The sequence below is a fragment of the Eptatretus burgeri genome, chromosome 1 (assembly GCF_056783735.1).
Source record: "Eptatretus burgeri isolate ZD-2024b chromosome 1, Ebu_testis_v1, whole genome shotgun sequence".
Classification (NCBI taxonomy): Eukaryota; Metazoa; Chordata; class Myxini; order Myxiniformes; family Myxinidae; genus Eptatretus; species Eptatretus burgeri.
Genome location: NC_140961.1, coordinates 97,528,251 through 97,547,999, shown reverse-complemented (window position 1 = coordinate 97,547,999; position 19,749 = coordinate 97,528,251). Strand labels below are relative to the sequence as shown.

Genomic DNA, 19,749 nt, shown 5'->3' with positions numbered 1-19,749 from the left:
TTCCTTATTTTGACCAGCCGAGTTACTCCCATTATTTTTCTTAGGCATACCATTTCAAAAACAAGGAGTCGATGTTCATCTTCTTGTTTTCTGACCCGTACATCAAGATTGTGAGAATCAGGACTCTATGCAGTTCAACTTTGGCGTCACATTTTATAACTTTTGCCGTCCAAATGCCTTGTCGCCGCTGAAATGCTCCCAGTGCTTTCCCAATTTTATGTTTGATGTCTTTGGTGCATGTTCGATCCTGTGATATGGAACCCCCCAAATGAGTAAATTCCCGAGCTTGCTTTAAAACTATGTTGTTTATATCGTTTCTTGATTTGGGTGGCTTGGTGGCCGACTGATGGCTTGTGTGTGTTTTTGTGATATTTTCATGCCCAGATCACGACTGCTACTGTAAACACAATCTACAAGGATTCACAAGTCTTCTGCCATCTCTGTTCGCAAGACCATGCCGTCTGCAAATCAAAGGCTTGATATAACCTTTCCTTGGATGTTAACTCCTTGCAGCATATCAGGTATTGCATGTAGAATTAAGAATTCAAGCAACAAGTTGAATAGCTTGGATGATAGCCAGTCCGTCAGATCGCCATTCGTATTACTGTGCCATTTGACTTGCTGTATAGTGCCTGAAGTAGCTTGGTCATCTTAATAGGGAAGCTGAATAATTTAAGTGCCCTCCATCAATATGCATCCTTGTTCATTTCCAGGTATTTTTCTGTTTATTAATTTTTTTTGAATACTTGGTCGAGGCTCGTATCAGAGCCAAGCTGTAAGATATAACAGCTTGTATTATTTGTCTTGGTGTGAATAATTGATCAAATGTTGATCAGTCTTGGAGTAACCAGGTTTTATCTCATCCCAGAAGTGATTTCTGTGTGTGTTTATTAAGGATTAGTGCAACTCCAGCTCCATATAATGAAACATTACCTGAACACAGAATGTTATGGCCTTCTATGATGAATTTGCCATCATCTGTCCAGCATGTTTCAGCAATTCCCAGTATTTCCAATTTGAATTTATGCATCTAGTTTCATAGAATTTCAAGGTTTCCTTGCTGATGCACAGTCATAGCATTACATGAGCTGATTCCTATCTTGGTTTTGCTCATTAATAGCACCCTTCCATCCTTGGGTATATCAGCTACAGCCCTTCAATTTGGGCTTCCTCCTTGAGTTCCTCCACATTTGGATTTGGAGCTGGAGTGTCATGTTGCTCTAGGCTTTGGAGGTCCCTCGGACGAGATGGCAGATTTGTATAAGCAGGGGCTCTAATCTTGGTGCTGGCTATATTGTTTCATCATCATAGTTCAGTTTTGCTCATTATTAGCCAGGCAGTTGAGACTTTCCTCTCCTGGTCACCCTAATCCATTCATCACCAACTGAATAAATCAAGTCAGCTGATTCACAGCTGCACCACGACAATGTGGATCAGGACGTTTTACCCATGATCTCAAAAGTCGGTCGTCCCCTCCACTACTTCCGAAGTGTACCAGGGGTGGTCTCCTCCTTGTATGGTCAATCATAATAATCAAATTAAGACGAGAGATATTGGTTTTTTGGGGCTGGCAACAGTTGGTGCATGCTGAAGACCCCACGGTGTCCTTCACGAAGACTAGGCGAGCTATTGCCGAGACCCCGAACAAATTCCATATTCCTGCTCCCATCTAAGTCATTGAACTAGCAGAGTTGTGTGAGAGAGAGAAAAAAAGAGAAAAAAAGGAGAAAAAAAGGAGAAAAAAAGGAGAAAAAAAGGAGAAAAAAAGGAGAAAAAAAGGAGAAAAAAAGAGAAAGGGAGAAAAAAAGAGAAAGAGAGAAAGAGAGAAAGAGAAAAAAAGAGAAAGAGAGAAAGAGAGAAAGAAAGAAAAAAAGAAAGAGAGAAAGAGAGAAAGAGAGAAAGAGAGAAAGAGAGAAAGAGAGAAACAGAGAAAGAGAAAAAGAGAGAAAGAGAGAAACAGAGAAAGAAAGAAAGAGAGAAAGAGAGAAAGAGAGAAAGAAAGAAAGAGAGAAAGAGAGAAAGAGAGAGAGAGAGAGAGAGAGAGAGAGAGAGAGAGAGAGAGAGAGAGAGAGAGAGAGAGAGAGAGAGAGAGAGAGAGAGAGAGAGAGAGAGAGAGAGAGAGAGAGAGAATAATAATAATAATTAAATAAAACGTGCCACAATTTTAACAAAAAAAAAAACAAACCCCAATGCATTCTATATTTTTCTTCACTGATGTAACAAATCATTTTGCAAACTCCAAGAAAAACATTACTTACAAATAAAATTTCAAAATCACAGAAGAATTACCTTCATATTTTATTTCTATTTTCCTCGTGAAGACAAGTTTTTACATTCCCTTCGTAGTTTCAATAGCAATCGATCTCCGATGCTAGCTACACAGTTAATGCCTGCATAACATGATGTACCATTTAAATCTTCAATGGTGAAGACAATGTAACCATTTAATCTCCAACTTTACTTTTTTTATTGACTTATTTTTTGCAACTTTTGTTTATCCAACAAATTTTAAGAACAATGATTATTTTGTGAAGGGTGTAAAAGCAAAGAGCTGTTGAAATATCAGGAAATGCATATGGATTGGCAAGTCGAATGTGACAAATGTTGGAGTTAAGCTTGATGAGTAGTTGAGGAGAATTCTATGGGATGTAAGATGGTTCTGTTTGTGGTATGCTCACCGTTCCTAGATTTGTTCACTGATGGAATCAAATCACAATTAAACTGCAGTCTTAGTCCATGGGCCCAGGCATATATCGGTACCATCTGGGAAACCAAACTTTAGGGCTACTAAGTTATTGGTAGGGACTATATGATTATTTCAATATGTGATAACCGTTCCAGAAGAGCAGCTTAGTGGATGTATTTTGCATTTTTACCATTTTACCATTCTGAGATATTGACGTTTTGGGGGGAAATCATACAATGGACTATTGACACATCCCATGAAGGTAATATCATTCAATAACAGCTCAGGATATCCAGATTTGTTTGCCTTTTCGCTTTCATTATGCAGAGGGTGGGTACATTCCAGAGATGATAACTACCAATAAGCAGCCAGTCTGCGATGGTTATCACATCAAAATATGATCTATATATATACCAATTAAAAAATCATAACTAGGATTGGTTTCCTTAGATGGTACTGACAAGTGGAATTTCTGGCCTGGGCCCATGGACTATCTTGATGCTATGCTCACAAGGGGAAGGAAGCAATTTTTTTGGACGAGGGTGCAATGTTGACTGTCCCATCCGGATTTAGGTCATAAATGTAACCTTTCCAAGCTATCTTTGAAAAACAAACAAACAAGTAATAGTAGGTCAGAACCCCGGCCAAATTCCCTACCGAGAAATTATAGTACGAGCAAGTATAATATCCAGGAATGTGGATTTGTTAGATTAAGTTAATGGTGAGATCTGACCTTTTTGACATATTTTCACGAACTAGTAAACCTTGATCATGAGGTTTCAGTCCTTGGCATTCAGGTTTGCATAGAGCAACATGTTGCAATGATCAATAGCTTTGATTAGGTGGCCACCTGTTTTACATGGTAACTCTAAGCAATTCTGTTTGCATTGCCTCACATTTTGTAATCTACCTAGATAAAACAGTGTGTATTTGGCTGTCCCCCTTCATAAGGACCATTTGAGGAGGGTTTTAAAGGCCAATCCTTTAACTTGACTGTGTTCACTGCGGTCTATTTTTGAGGATAAAAAAAAAAAATTTCCATAAAATAATAATTTCGTCTCTTCTTTTGGAATGGTAGACGGTGGCTTGCAAACCGAGCCTCAAGGGCGATGTACAGAAATGTTTACTAAAAATAATAAATACAAGGCATCGAGAGGTGAAATACGCTGCACATGATGTGCAACATGTGCAGAGTAAAAACGAGTGTTCATTTACATCTGTAGGATGTATAATAAATAAAGAAGATGCAAGCACATCTGAAGCGTCATACTTTGGCATACTCACAAGGCTGTACCGTCAAAATGAAACGTCCCAGAAGATAAAGAAAATTGGGGCACACTTGTACGTGTCATGTTTTAAAATAATGCTTCTTGCTACAAAACATCATATCTTCCAGTCTCCTTGAATATTTCGAAAAAAAATAACTCCAACTAATAATTTTTGATGGTCTTCTATACGAGGACAAAAATAATTAAGGTCAGAAGTGCTTGCATGCAGGCCTTGAAGGACACAGGTTGTCACAGAGCCAAGGTGAAGGAAGACCAGTAGCTTGGGAAGTTCAGCTACATGCTGTTGATTGACAACACAGTACGGAAGGTGCTGATGGCTAAGATCGAGGAAGACACTCCTTACTCGACCGATGTAATTGAAGCCCAATGGCTACGGGATGGAATCTTTGACCCGTTGGCAATATTCCGAGACCTAAGCACCAGATGATCCAGACCCAGTGTGGCAAGGGGCTGGCCTGGTGACTTGCGTCCATGGACAGAAGGCTAATCGGCTTACTCCTCTTATGGTGTCACCAGGTTCCAGATGTCCCATTGTGAACAGGAATCAGCTGATTAAGATGCAGCAAGAGGACATTTCACACCAAAAGTACCAATAGCAGAAGGATGTGCAAATAGAGGGGGAGAAAGAAGTGCTGTTCTAGAAGAGGGGTGGTGTTCACTCTACTGGGTCTTTTTACATCTGAGGGCAAATCTGGTTACCCCTCTGTGAAGTGATCGTGCCGCTTCCACTGCATCAACATGTGCTGAGGTTATCATTAGCCAAGATGGAGAACATGAAGACAACTGGCAGGATCCTCAGTAATACTCATACCTATTGACCGGGACAGCATGGCAAAGTTACCAGATGTTGTTAGTCTTGTGGCACCCGTCATAGGACTGTTCACAAGAGGAGCGTGCTAACAACTCTATTTGAGATGATGCTCCTGATTGGCATCCCATTCAGACGAGCTGCCATAGATCTAGTCAATCAGATCTATCTGACTGACACGAGTCACCATTACACCCTTACCCTTGCGGACTACTACCATCAGATATACAGAGACCATTCACATTGAAGAACATTGGGACAGAGTCAGTGGTTGAAGTTCACGTGGATATGTGTAGTCACCTGTGAGTCCCAGATTAAATATTGAGTGATACGGACACAGAGTTTGTGCCACAGTGCATATGAGAAATGTCCGAGCAATTAGATGTCTGTCAACTGACCACGTTACCACCAAATCGATGTGCAATGGACTGGTAAATACATTTAAATGGAACTCTCAAAGTTATGCTGAGAAGGTTGTTCAAGTAGCAATGTAAACAGTGGCATCGATGCATCAATGTGTTATTTTTTTTTTGTCTCAAGAGGTTCCTCAGGATTCAGAGATTTCCCTCCTCTGAATTGATGCATGGAAGAACGTTAGAGGTTCTCTGCACATTTTAAAGGAGTTGTGGACCAAGCAAGATACGCTGGGAGTAAAGACTAGGATCTACCAGCTTGTATTTGAATTGAGAGAAAGATTGGATATGACTGACATGATTGGCCAGGATGAATCCTGAAGGTCTTGAAAGAAGTACAAACATTACCCCATTGATCATCTGTCAGTCTGTAAACCTTCTGCTTTCTTGGTATTTCGCTCCTGTACAAGTGTAGATTTCTGTTTTCAAAAAAATATAAAACTAGAGTCCCGAGGGGGGCAATGCTCAAAGAAGAAATTTAAAGCTTCAATCTTGAATACACATTTCTATCTTTTTGGCATCAGCAATGAAAGATTTTTAAAGAAGGCTTTCATTACAGCAGTGCATTGAAATCACAAGCCTTCTTTTGACAGATGTTAAATTATAGTGCAGTTTTTTTTTTTTGGACACATCGTTGAGGCTTGTGGAAGAGTTAATACACTGAACGGATTAGGATGCAACAGACAAAAACAGGATGGAAAACAAACACACATGCATGGAGAAGGAAACATCAGGGATGAAAAACTGGAAAATTAGGAGGGGGGGGGGGTTGGGTAGGGTTAACGAGGGGAGAAAAGATCATGGTTTTGGATTGGGGAAGATCTGAGATGGCAGTGAACAACAATCATGAAGACCTGGAGGGAAGAATGACATTGAAGAGGATGTGGAAGTTGATTCCATTGTTGTGGGGCGGCTTAGCCCAAATATTCAAAAGAAATGTGCATTTTGTGATACAAGCACCAAATTTGGCACAAATGTACATTAATATGTTGCGAACATTTTCAGATATTGGGCCACTTGAAATTCTCTCTATGTCCGCCATATTGGATTTAAAAATGTCCGCCACTTGAAATCTACATTTGCTATTATCTCTGGACGTAATGCAGCTATTGACTTGATTCTGGTATCTAAATGTACGTTTTTGGGGGCAAGGAATCCAATGGTAGTGGCCATGATCCGGCACTCGCACAGTGATCCGGCACTCACACATGATCCCACACAGTGGCCATGATCCGGCACTCAATGGACGTCGTGAAGAATGCTGTGGAACATCTGAATCCTGGACAGACACCTGTGGTCACCGTTGATCAGCCACTGTTTGCTTTGGCCAAGCAGATACAGTGGAAGTGGCCAGAGAGCGATGGTGAAGACCAGATAGTGGTGATGTTTGGTGACCTCCACATAGAGATGGTGGCACTGAGGACACTGGGGGACTGGCTGAAAGGGAGTGGTTGGGTGCAAGCACTTGTGCAAGCCGAGATTGCGACAGCAGGGACAGCAGACTCATTCCTGCGAGCATTCCATGTCTTGCGCACAAGAAGAGCACATCAAGTGATTGCAGCAGCACTGTACATCCTGCAACACCGTGCCTACAACCACTACTGTCTGGGAGAAACCAGGGATGCAGAGGACCTTCCGGAATTTGAAGACTGATGTTGCCAGAGAGGAGAAGACATCCCCCAATTTCACTACTGGGCAACCGTGCTGGAACTGGAACTGTTGGTTCTAGTGTATGTGCGTTCTCTCAGGCAGGGATCGTTAATGATGTACCTCGATGCTCTGACAGAGCTGGTCCCCTGGTTCCATGCACTGGATCACACCCACTATGCTAGGTGGATACCAGTGCACCTGAAGGACATGGCCAAACTCACCATCAAACACCCAGATGTCGCCAGGAAATTCAGGGAAAGCCACTTCACCGTTCAGAAAACACAGAGGGTGTTCTCTTCAATCCCGATTGACCAGGCACATGAGCAGAATAATGCCTGCATCAAAGGAGGCGGTGGAGCAGTTGGGCTCACTGACAACCCTAGTGCTCAACATCGCTGGATGGTTGTGGGACCAGAAGTTGCCAGGATGATCGAAGAATTCCAGGATGGGAACCAACACTGGAGACGGCAAACAGCAGACACACGTCATCATGATCAGACGCCAAGTGTACAGGCCTCATTTGTGAAAGATGTTCGCTCTCTCGTCGGTGTCATAGAGGAGATAGGCAACCCATTCGAGGAGGAAAGTCAGGATGGAGTCAAACTGGACACAAAGGAGATCGCAGATCCTGCTGCTGTGGAGACCGTGATGAATGCCAAGAGGATTGGCCAAGAGCAGTTCGAGGCTTTCACCAGAGAGTGTCTGTTGGACAGAACAAAGGCAGTAGATGCACCCATTCCTCGTAACAAGCTGAAGGTGTTCAGCACTTCCACTCCAAGAAGCCAGAGCATAGGTCAGCAACAGCTCGCCTCCATCAAGAATGACCGTGAACTCTTCGCACGCCTGTACATTGGCTGCCAGACGAGGGATGGAAACCTTGAGGGGTTCTTTTGTCACGAGAATCAAGCATGTCCTCCTGCATTGTCTGATGGTGGAAGCCTCTGCACTGGTACCGAGAGTGATCTCCTCACATGCTTGGAAGAAGTCTCCGACGCAAAGGCAGAGACTCCTGTCACGACCTGTATTGTGCTTGATGGAGCAGCCATCGTCCAGGTGCTGAAGCCGGCTGCATCAAAGACCTTTGAAGAGTATGCACAACAGATCTTCATCCCATATATGTCCACGAAGCTGCAAACAGTGTCACGCCTGGATCTGGTCTGGGATACTTACCTTGCTGATTCACTGAAAGGTAGTACACGTGCAAAGCGGGGACAAGGTGTGCGGAGACGTGTGGTGGCTGCCGCAGCCATACCAGGAAACTGGCAGAACTTCCTACGAGTGGACAGCAACAAGACCGAACTGTTCAGGTTCCTCTCAGCAGCTCTCATGGAATGGTTTGACCAGGAGGACAAGCAACTCATCATTACTGATGGAGAGGCAGTGCTCAGCAAGCCACTACTGCCAGATCTGACCTCACTCGCCCCATGTAACCATGAAGAAGCTGACAGTCGGATGTTGCTGCATGCATCTCACGCAGTCCAGCATGGACACCATGCAATACTCATCCGGACTGTAGACACCGATGTTGTGGTGCTGGCAGTGTCCCTGGCACAGGAGTTGCAACCAGAAGACAAACTGTGGCTGGCATTCGGAACAGGCCAGAGTTTCCGATACCTAGCAGCACACGAAATAGCAGCTGGATTGGGACGAGAGAACGCTCGTGCACTGCCAATGTTCCATGCTCTAACTGGATGCGACACTGTGTCTAGTTTTCATAGACATGGCAAGAAGACTGCGTGGGCAGTCTGGACGGTACTGCCAGAACTCACTGAGGAGCTGCTGCTGCTGTCCTCTGCACCTCGTGACATACCAGACGATGCAATGCGCATCATCGAGAGGTTCGTGATCCTGTTGTATGATCGAACCAGCAAATGCACAGACATTGACAAGGCCAGGAGGAAACTCTTCGCAAGGAAGAACAATGTGCAGCTCATCCCTCCAATGAAGGCAGCTCTAGAGGAACATGTCAAGAGGGCAGTGTATCAAGGTGGACATGTGTGGGGTCAGATACTTCTGCCAGCACCAGAGCTACCTCCACCAACCAACTGGGGTTGGTCAAGGACTGGAGAAGGACAGTACACACCTTACTGGACCAGGCTAACTGAGGCAGCTCACAGCTGCATTGAGCTGGTTTCTTGCAAGTGCAAGAAAGGGTGTGTGAGGCGCTGCAAGTGCAAAAAGGCTGCCCTTCAGTGCACAGCCCTCTGTGTGTGTGAAGGGGACTGCACATGACGATGAGTCAACAACATACATGTACTTGTGGCAATGCTGAACTTGTTAACATGACACTGTTTATGTACACGTATCTTCAGTACCGGTATATACCTAGCCTCAGATACCAGTATACCTAGCCTCAAATACTAGACCATGTAGCATGTCAGTATTATACCTAAGACATTTACACAACTAAGACATTCTTTTCAAAGTATTGTGTTGAATCCAATATTTGCCGAGATAATTTCCAAATAAAATTATAGAACAGCCTGTGATAGATAATATTAAGTTGAAAATGGTACCATTGGATTCCTTGCCCACAAAAACATACATTTAGATACCAGAATCAAGTCAATAGCTGCATTACGTCCAGATAAGAGATAACAGCAAATGTAGATTTCAAGTGGCAGCCATTTTGAAATCCAATATGGCGGACATAAAGAGAGAATTTCAAGTGGCCCAATATCTGAAAATGTTCGCAACATATTAATGTAGATTTGTGCCAAATTTGGTGCTTGTATCACAAAATGCACAACAGGTTTGCTATGCTGCTACACTATTGGTGGGGGGGGGGGGGGGAGAAAAGAATAAGAAATGAGTGGAGGTGAGCAGTGATCCTGGATTTCGGTAGTTTTACCAGGAGAGGGTTGATGGTGGTGGATGTTGGCATGTGAGCCCTGCAGAAACCTGAGGGAGGGGGGGGTACAAAGCAATGAAAGAGCAGAGGGTGCATGACCAGAAAGGAGTTTGATAAGACAGGGACCACCGACCTGTCTGTGGTGGGAAAGCGATGTCCACAGACTCAGGCTCAGTGCGGGAGATTCCAATAATTTTGAAGGTCTTGGTTTCAATGGCATCAAGCTGAACAAGATGTGAGGCAGGGGAGCCAGCCAGGTCAGAGAGTGGAGCAGTACTCCATCAAGCTGCAGATGAAGGCCTTGTAGGTGGATAGGAGTTCAGGTGAGCCAAGGAAGGACTTTGTACGACGGAGGATGCCCAGTCAGCGGCTGGCTTTGGAAGCCATCGTCGAAACGTGGTTTGCCCAAGAAAGATCATGACTGATAGTGAGACCCAAGAGTTTCAATTACTGAACCTCCTCAAGAAGATTGTTAAGAAAGTTGATTGGAGGGTTTTCCAGACGGTCCTTTCAGAGAGAGATAGTGAGAGGGTGAGTTGTCTGACTTGAAAGAATTATTCCAAGTGTTTGACCAGCTAGTGATTTTTTTTTTCAAGGTCAGAAGAGAGGGAAGAGGCTCTAGCCTGCCTGCCTGAAGGATGAGGGATGTCATGGCAAAGGATAGAGTCATCAGAAAATATATGAAGAGGATTTTCCAGTCAGAGAGATCATTTATGAAGATCAGGAATAGGATTGGGCCCAGAGTTGCAACTTTGATTTAATAAATCCTAAAAGTATTGCAACTGGTGTTGAGAATATTGCACACAAAGTTTGCAGCTTTGAGAATGTGTTAGCTCTCAAAATAAGACTTAATACCGGCTCTGTTGACAAGACTTTATCATCACTGCGGGAATAAAGAAATGACAGCCCATTATCATATCAATAAATAAATATAAAACAGCTTTTGGAAAATCACTTGAGTGCTCTTGGTGTGCAAAGATCGATCGATCATACATGCCCACTCAAATCGATCAAAATAAACCCTACCGAGTGAAGTGCAAAGTGCGCAATACAAAAAAAAAGATACCCCATCAATAGTTTAATGAAAAAATGGTGGTAAGGGGGAAGAAGTGATTGGTAAAATTACACTGGCATCATATGTTGCTGGTTGTGTTTCAGTGAGAGCAAAATAATTATCACTCAAGTTGGAAACTTTACAAGCAATAATCATCCTGAGTCTTTTCACCTGATTTAACCATCTTCAAGTTCAACAATCAAAAGCTATGCTCAGCACCAACAGAAATCAATCAAACACCTTGGTGCAGAAAGCAAACATGTGGCATTACCTTCATGGTGAATTGAAACTTGAAAGGCAACCCATGGAAGAAGGCGGCAGAGTTGTCATCGCTGCCAGTGACCAGGCGATATGGACGCACCTGCCGAATATCCACACTGTTGACGATCTTCGTGTGCCCAATTATCTCCCCGACAGAGGAACCAGAGTCCCACAGGAAAATGGCACCAAACCTGCAATCCACATCACAGGAACTATTACAAACGTGGTTTTTGACACGTTGGTTGTGAAAAAGGACGAGGTGAATTAATCACGCAGGGTAACAAAAGTTGCTTTCACCTGCTTGCAGACTCATTGTACGATTATGGAAGATAGCTCAACCTCGTTAGATCCACTGCTACTAACATAAGCAGTGGGCAATACAAATCGACACCTACTGTTTTTATCCACAAAAGCCACTAATGCTAGGATCTCATTGCTCAGGCGTCCAACCACACAAACATACCTGTCTCGTCCCTCTCCTACAACCGCAATGCGCTTGCTATCCTCTGTCCATGCCAGGTCCTTGATTGGCCCAATAAAGGGGTGGTACTCGTACTTCAATATATGCTCCTTCTGTGTTGTGTCCCAGATACGCACATGACCAGTTGCATCTGCAAAACATGAAAGGAGATTGAGAAATTGAAAGGAAGTATTGATAAGCCAAACCATTTAAGACACACAGTTGTCAGTTGGTAAAGTTTGGAGTATTTTGTCTGTTCAGAGGCCTCAATATGAAGCTTTCGCCAATCGATAGGCTCAAATCACACACAAACTAAACAAAGAGAAATTAATGAACCAAAAACAAACAAATCCAAAAGAAAATACTGCATATGATGCATTTCCATCACAGTACAGTGAAGGAGAACAAATGGATTACATCGATATGAAAGGTCATGCCTGTGAAGCAAGATATATTCCACAAAATTATACACACAACAAATTTGATCAAGAGCTTTTATCATTGATCTGCATGGTGTACGAGAGAGAAAAGAACTGGGGAAACTAGAACGGGCTACTCGGTAGAGCGCACACCTCCACAAGGGTGATTAGTTTACGGTTTGTATCCCACTGATGGGCCGGACCTGGATTGAGACCTCAACTAAAATTTAATCGCCTTGTTCTTGTCACTTAAACAACTCATCCACCAAGTTTCATCCGAATCCGTCCACAACTTTTTCAGATATCGTGCTATATATCGTTTTAGCCCCATCACTTAATGGTGAAGAATCACTTTAAAAATGTGAGGATCGAGATCCATAGCTTCACCAAAAATAGAAGAAATTCTTCCTTGTTATATACACAACCAGGCCACCAAGTTTTGTCCAAATCCGTCCACAAACAAACAAACAAACAAACAAAAAGAGAGACAGACAGGCACCAAAATTGCGGGCCGAGTGCCAGACACGGGTAGTTTTGTGTGGACGCTAATTGTCCCAAACCAAATCTGTCCTTTAACGGGCGATGGATTATTAAAGCCATTTGCATCATGGCAATTCAAATCACTCACAGAGCCAAAGTGACTTAATGTCCATATGCATCAAGTAAACAGGGAGAGAGAACAATGGACATAAAAGCATTTATCTACACAGTTTATTTACAAAGTGATGTGCCCTGGGTATTGAACAAACAGAAGATCCTTAGTTATCTACTCCTTAAGGCATCAGGTACACCACAGAAGAAAGACCAGGGAGTATTAGACAAGATAAGGAATAATACCCCGGCTACGCTCGACAGAGGACAGAGCATAGCAGGCCACGGGAAGGAATGTATGGCATGGCTCAAATGTAAGCAAGCAGGCATGGTCCGGAGAGTACAGGATGCGGGAGCTCAGGCCTGCCGTTGCGGATTGCAGTTTGCAGAGGCCATGTTTGGGGAGGGGGGCGCTAAGCGATAGGGTGTGTCTACTGTGCCGCAATGTAAACCACGCAGTCTCCCACACCGAAGTCCAAAGTACAACTCCTTCTACCCCCCAGTTGCCCCCACCTTTATCCCATCTGGCTACACTCCATCCCGTGACGCAGCTCCACATCATTCGCCCGATGCTGTTTGGTGATTCGGTCATCAATCAAGGTGCGCACTGCCCTTAGACTGTGTGCAAGTTCTGCGAACATGGTGGGGGCATGCCCTTTTGCCCCAAAACCACCTTCATGACAATACCCATGTGCACGGCCTGGTTTCTCTCCATCAAGGATATACGAGAGAGATTACAGAGGGATAAAACATTAAATACGTTTCGAAGGGGAAGCAGTTTTCGACAAGAACATGCAGGAAAGGGAGATGGTGGCTTTCTATACAAATAACGACACATTAATTAATAGTCATTTTATCTCATGCTTAAACTAAACATGCAATCTGGAAATAATGATCATGACACTACATAATGTTAACCCTTGGAAGGCATTCCCACAAATGTAAAATGCATTGATCTGCATTTCAGGAAAAGGGCTCATAAACTGAAGCTAATCAAGGAGCTATGCAGCAAGTTGATATATTATCAAACACAGACCGATGCTGAACACCCATTGGATAATGCCCAACAGAAAGTCTTCACAGATGGAAAACAAAAACAAATAAAAGCTTTGATCGTAAAATTTCTGTTTCCGATGGACAGGTTTCTTTCAAACATCAACATGAACATAGTTTGATTCAATAACTGGAACTGTAGAAAGTGATTGCAGAACGTGTCTAAAGAATCCTAAATTAACTGGAGGGCATGAAAGTTTGTTCTCACCACCAGAGGCAATGTAAAATCCACTGGGACAATACTTGGCTACGAGGGCTGGATGGGTGTGCTCAGTGTAGATGTCAGCAATTTCTGGATGCTGCACATGAAAAAAAAAAAAAAAGGTTAAAAAAATTTCTAAAATAAATTATCCACACAATACTGCACTTCCACGGAACTGAACACGAAACAAACAAAGCATAAATATATCAAACAGATACACATTCCAGAAATTATCCCAAGAGTATAAACACTGCAACAATTAGCATGACCCGAATAAAGATGATCAGGTGTTGGCTTAACGGTGAAGGAGGTTGGCTTAAAATCCTCGGGTCTTGAGCTCAAGCCCCTGTCAGGCCATTGAAGTAACACTACGTAGGGTTGACTCGGCCTGTCATCCTTCTGAGGTCAGCAAAATGAGTACCAGCTTACTGGGGTGATAACCATTTTGGGGGTAATCTGCGTCGGAGTGGTGACCCGTCCAGGACTGTTCTTGCCAATGAAACTGCCTCGGCAGCCCCGATGGGCCTTACGTTGTGAAAGGAATGTTATTTTTATTGGTCAAAATTATCACCATGCTGGTGACAATGACAATATCACGACAGATCAACCTCGATTATTTCATTAGTGGGGATAAAATACAAGAACATAATATTTTTAGGAAAACACGAGACCAACCATCCCTTTAGGCTGTATCCATCCTGTCTACCCCCTGTGCCCCACCCACATCCAGGGCTGGATTTACTTGCTTGTGGGCCCCCCCCCAAATATTATATAAATATTTATATGTCATAATATTGTAATGTAAAAAAAAAGAATTACAACATAATGTAACACATCAATAAATTTTTAATCAAATTAGTTCCATATCAAGTACATTAAAGTAAATCAAGTTCCATATCATGTACATCTTTACACATAGGAATAATGGAAAAATACAATGAAACTGAAGCATAATAAATTTTGCAAGCACAACTATGTGAAGTTCAAAATGACATTTTCCTGCTTTTTTCTCTGGCAAATTTGTCAATGATACTGTTTGTGTCAAGGGATTGTCGGAGTTCAGATAATAAATCAGGTAAGCCTAAAGTAATAATCAATTAGTTCAAGTCTAGTATAAGAGATACCAATATCACAAAATAAGAACACAAAAACACACCTAATATAACAATGAAGTCCACTAAATACAACACGTTATGTCTATAATCTGCCGATAGATAGATAGATGGTGGGAAACGGGCAATTAAAATTGTACTGTTATATTTTTCGTTACCTTATTTTATTTTATTAATTTTACTATAGGGCCTGCTAGCCTACTCCTTGGCCGATCAGAGAACCCACAAGTCCCCGGTGGGCCCCCAGTTACTGGTGGGCCCTCGGCCAATGGCCTATGTTGCCTATTGTAAAATCTGGCCCTGCCCACATCCCTTATTTCTCTGAGTCTTACTCTATTTTGTCCCTCAACCCTGTTGATATGTCCCTCCACCCCCCTCCTCGTTCTCTTGTACTTTTCGTTCTGTTACGTCCAGATCAGTTCTGTGTTCTAACTCCTCCACAAGCATCAACACTGCATACAAAAATAAAAACAGCGATGCAAGTACGATGGCAATTATGAGCAAAATGTGATTAAACCACTTCAAGCAAGAATTTGATGCTCCAACTGAAACCCAAAAACTTTTAAAATCTTAATTAAACCAAACAATCCCTTTGAACAATGCAATGTGCTGAGGATGGAGAACCAAAGGGAATACCTGGATGTCTCTGATGATGACACTTTTCCCATTGGTGTACAAAAAGTTAATTCCCTTTGGATCTTCGGCCAAGATCTTCGCCACACCACGCTCTACCTGCGGAAGGCTGGCGAGCACACTCCCTGCAAGACAATTGCGGGCTGACATTTACGAGATTGACAGATCACCTTCGTAGAGGAAATCAGAGCTTTCAAGCACTCGGCCTGCTTGAAGAGATTAAATCAACAATCCCTTTAGCTTGCACAGCCTGAACCCTGAAGTTTCACTGGCACGCTCATTACCTTCCCACCAATTGCTTACACTTGATGAGTGGGTAAATATTTTCGCTTCCTTTCCAATTTTTCAGACTTAAATAGTCCAGTGTGGCTTATCTATATATTAATACTAAAGGACCAATTTTGTGCTCCTCCTAGCGGTGACGTCACGTTTTTCTTGGTACTGTGACCTGGACTGAACGAGACTTCGTACCTGTAAGAGTGCATCGCACATAGTGGCAAGAGTCAACTTTCAACTCTGAAGCAGAATAAACACTTTTCGTTGAGACGGGGGCAGGGAGTGAAGAGGCGGGGGTGGGGGATGAAGAGATGGAGGCTGGGAGGGAAGGGGTAGGGGGGGGGGATGAAGAGACGGAGGCAGGGAGTGAAGAGGCGGGGGTGGGGGAGGAAGAGGGGGAGGCGGGGGGTGAAGGGGGGGGGGGGGGGGAAGAAGAGACGGAGGCAGGGAGTGAAGAGGCGGGGGTGGGGGATGAAGATACGGGGGCGAGGAGTGAAGAGGCGGGGCGGGGAGTGAAGAGGCAGGGGCAAGGTAAGCAAATTTTTGGGCGGGGGTAAGCAAATTGAAAGCAGGAGATGGGGGGGAAATGGGGCGGGGGATGAGTGGGCGGGGGCTGGGGTGAATTAGGCGGGGTTGAGTGTAAGGGGGTGGACAGGGGTGGAGGCCCAGGGGCAAGTGGGGCGGGGAATCAAGAGACTGGGGACGGGGAGTGAAGAGGCGGTGGCGGGGCTGGGTAATTAAATTTTTGGGCGGGGGTAAGCAAATTGAAGGCGGGAGGTGGGAGGTGGGGGGGAATGGGGCAGGGGCCGGGGATAAGCAGGAGGGGGCAAGCACGCCCTGTCCAGTCCATGTCCCTGGAGTGTGGGTGACCTGGTGAGGGTGGTTGAATGAACGGAATCCGTCTGTGACGGGGTTTCGGCTAGTATAGATTAATTAGAACAAGAAGAACAAGAAGAAAACATGCAAAATTGGCTTTTGGGAAGAAGAAAAAGAAAAAGGAGAATGACAAGGAGAAGAAGCATACAAAATTGGCTTTTGGGAAGGAGAAAAAGGATGAGAACAAGGAGGAGAAAAAGAAGAAGAAGAAGATGGAGAAGATGGAGAAGAAGGAGAAGAAGGAGAAGAAGAAGGAGAAGAAGGAGAAGAAGGAGAAGGAGAAGAAGAAGGAGAAGAAGGAGAAGAAGGAGAAGAAGAAGAAGATGGAGAAGAAGGAGAAGAAGAAGAAGAAGATGGAGAAGGAGAAGAAGAAGAAGATGGAGGAGAAGAAGAAGAAGAAGAAGAAGAAGATGGAGAAGAAGGAGAAGAAGAAGAAGATGGAGAAGAAGGAGAAGAAGAAGGAGAAGAAGAAGGAGAAGAAGAAGAAGATGGAGAAGAAGATGGAGAAGAAGAAGGAGAAGAAGAAGGAGAAGAAGAAGGAGAAGGAGAAGAAGAAGACTCAATCAGATTTCATCCTCAGAAATGTATGAGCGGGTCTTGTCATTCATTCAATGGGAAGACTGGGCAGGTCAGAGCCGCGAACCGTCCACACGTGACAATTCATGACGAGTCATCCCAAGAGTTTATCGTGTTTATCGCGATCTTGAACACGGTAACGTGGTTACAAATCAGCAACTTTGGCTCGATCTTCAATTACACGTCCGACAAGAATAGTGGGAACACCGAGCAGCGAACAGCAATTACTGTTTACGACGTTAACAAGTGCGTTGTACGTCCAAGCGATGACGGTACAGAAGCGCAAGACGACCGACACCGAGTTCGGTGCGATGTCCACCCAGGTGTCCGAGTGGAAACGGTTCCGTTATTTGCACTGGACGTGCTGCGCGAGCTGGACAACGAAGGCCCGTCGAACCTTTGCGGACCGGGAGTCTCGCTCGTCCCTCAGCTCGGTTCGGCAAACCGACGCGTGGACCACTTACTGAGCTCGTACGGCATGGCAGGCTGCTCGCACCGGACGAGGGACCAAAAGCACGGCGGCTTCGCTTTTCCCATATATAGCGTGATTGCATGGAGGAGGAGGAGGAGGGGGAGGAGGGGGGCAGGCGGGGCGCGCGTTTCGCTCTCATTTATTTATTTCTTTACCATCTGTGTGTCTTCCCCCTCTCTCTCCCAAATGAACGAAATATCTGTACAATTGCACTTCTGGGCGGTGTATAAAACGTGCATGTTCAAGTGGTACGCGACGACGGTGGAGCTGACCGCAGTTGTGAAGTATTTATGTGAATCGAAATTCTAAAAATAAAACGAGACAAGTTATTGCGGATGAACATGGAGGTCAGTTTAGAAAATAACTCGGGAAGGCAAAAGAGGAACATGAAAGGGATAAACTGTGTGGGCAAGAGTATGAAACATTGTCTTGCATATATATATATATATATATATATATATATATATATATATATATATATATATATATATATATATATATATATATATATATATATATATATATATATATATATATATATATATACTAGCATATTCCCGTGCTCCGCATGGAGTTGAATGGGGGGAAAAAGGTGGATGAGGCAAAATAGTTGATGTTCTAGGAAGCTGGGGAGGATGTCATTAGGGATATGATGCACTATGGTTACCTGTCCTTAGTTTTCCAAAGGACCTCCCTGGAGATGACATTTTGGGTGAGTGTCTTGTTGCTGAATAGTCATTGTGAGGAATTATTGTACACTTTGATAGATATATAGGAGTAACCTCTTGCACGTGAAAATGCAACATATAGTTGGCCATGGGAGAACACGGGGGCTGGGAGGTATATTCCGAGTTTGTCAAATGTTTGGCCCTGGGATTTGTTTATGGTCATCGAGTATGCGAGTCTGACTGGAAATTGCATCCTCTGCAGTGTGACTGGAAGGTTGGCGTCTGATGGGGCAAGTTTAACATGATATAGGCTGAGCCCGAGACTGAACAGGAGCAGTGGAGGTTGACCGAGAATCAGAATGCAAATTTCAATGAACGGCACTTTTTGGCTTACATCCGATGATCGAACACCGCTTGGACACTTTAATTTAAAGATCACACGCGCAAGACACAACACAGGTAACTATGGCGGTTGATATTGACAATTAATGTAATGAACGGCAGTTGTTTGGGTGCATCCGGCAATCGAACACCTCTTTAATTTCAACAGTTAACACACACACACTCAAGGTACAGAATCTATTGTCGGACACCGCGCTTTAGAAGAACAAAGAAAAGAAGAGAATCCGGGCAATGAAGGGATGACCTCGTACCCATTCCCTGGTCCCCCTACCTTCAAATTATAGCCTTTGATGTTATCTGGACGTAGGCCTATTGCAACTTATTTTTGGGTGTTTATTAATATGTACGTTGGATTTCAGACACAAATTCACAGTCTAAGAGGGCGTGTTCAGTCCGGGAAGTACGTCGGATTTCAGACACAAATTGACAGTCTAAGATGGCGTGTTCAGTCCGGGAAGTTCATCGGATTTCAGACGCAAATTTACAGTCTAAGTGGGCGTGTTCAGTCCGGGAAGTACGTCGGATTTCAGACGCAAATTGACAGTCTAAGAGGGCGTGTTCAGTCCGGGAAGTTCATCGGATTTCAGACGCAAATTTACAGTCTAAGTGGGCGTGTTCAGTCCGGGAAGTACGTCGGATTTCAGACACAAATTGACAGTCTAAGAGGGCGTGTTCAGTCCGGGAAGTACGTCGGATTTCAGACACAAATTGACAGTCTAAGAGGGTGTGTTCAGTACGGGAAGTACGTCGGATTTCAGACACAAATTGACAGTCTAAGAGGGCGTGTTCAGTCCGGGAAGTACGTCGGATTTCAGACACAAATTGACAGTCTAAGAGGGTGTGTTCAGTACGGGAAGTACGTCGGATTTCAGACACAAATTGAGTCTAAGAGGGCGTGTTCAGTACGGGAAGTACGTTGGATTTCAGATACAAATTGACACTCTAAGAGGGCGTGTTTAGTCTGGGAAGGTGCCAATCGGGGTACATCATGTTGGCA

At 43.9% G+C, this 19,749-nt stretch overlaps 1 protein-coding gene and 1 long non-coding RNA gene across 3 annotated transcripts in view; one reads left to right on the top strand and one right to left on the bottom strand.

Annotated features, from left to right (window-relative positions):
• The window catches only part of LOC147035015 (uncharacterized), a 92,508-nt gene extending 90,808 nt beyond the window's left edge, over nt 1-1,700 (top strand). For both annotated transcript variants that reach the window (XR_015061034.1, XR_015061033.1), the window contains one exon: nt 385-1,700. This is a non-coding gene — a long non-coding RNA (uncharacterized LOC147035015). The remainder of the gene's footprint in view (nt 1-384) is intronic.
• The window catches only part of LOC147035014 (WD repeat-containing protein 1-B-like), a 67,934-nt gene extending 50,107 nt beyond the window's left edge, over nt 1-17,827 (bottom strand). The window contains exons 1-5 of the mRNA XM_085892512.1: nt 17,675-17,827; nt 15,486-15,607; nt 13,744-13,834; nt 11,476-11,623; nt 11,023-11,203 (exon numbers count right to left, since the gene is read on the bottom strand). Of these exons, the coding sequence (XP_085748638.1) occupies nt 11,023-11,203; nt 11,476-11,623; nt 13,744-13,834; nt 15,486-15,607; nt 17,675-17,747 (615 nt within the window). The 5' untranslated portion in view covers nt 17,748-17,827. The remainder of the gene's footprint in view (nt 1-11,022; nt 11,204-11,475; nt 11,624-13,743; nt 13,835-15,485; nt 15,608-17,674) is intronic.
• Nucleotides 17,828-19,749: the final 1,922 nt, after the last annotated feature.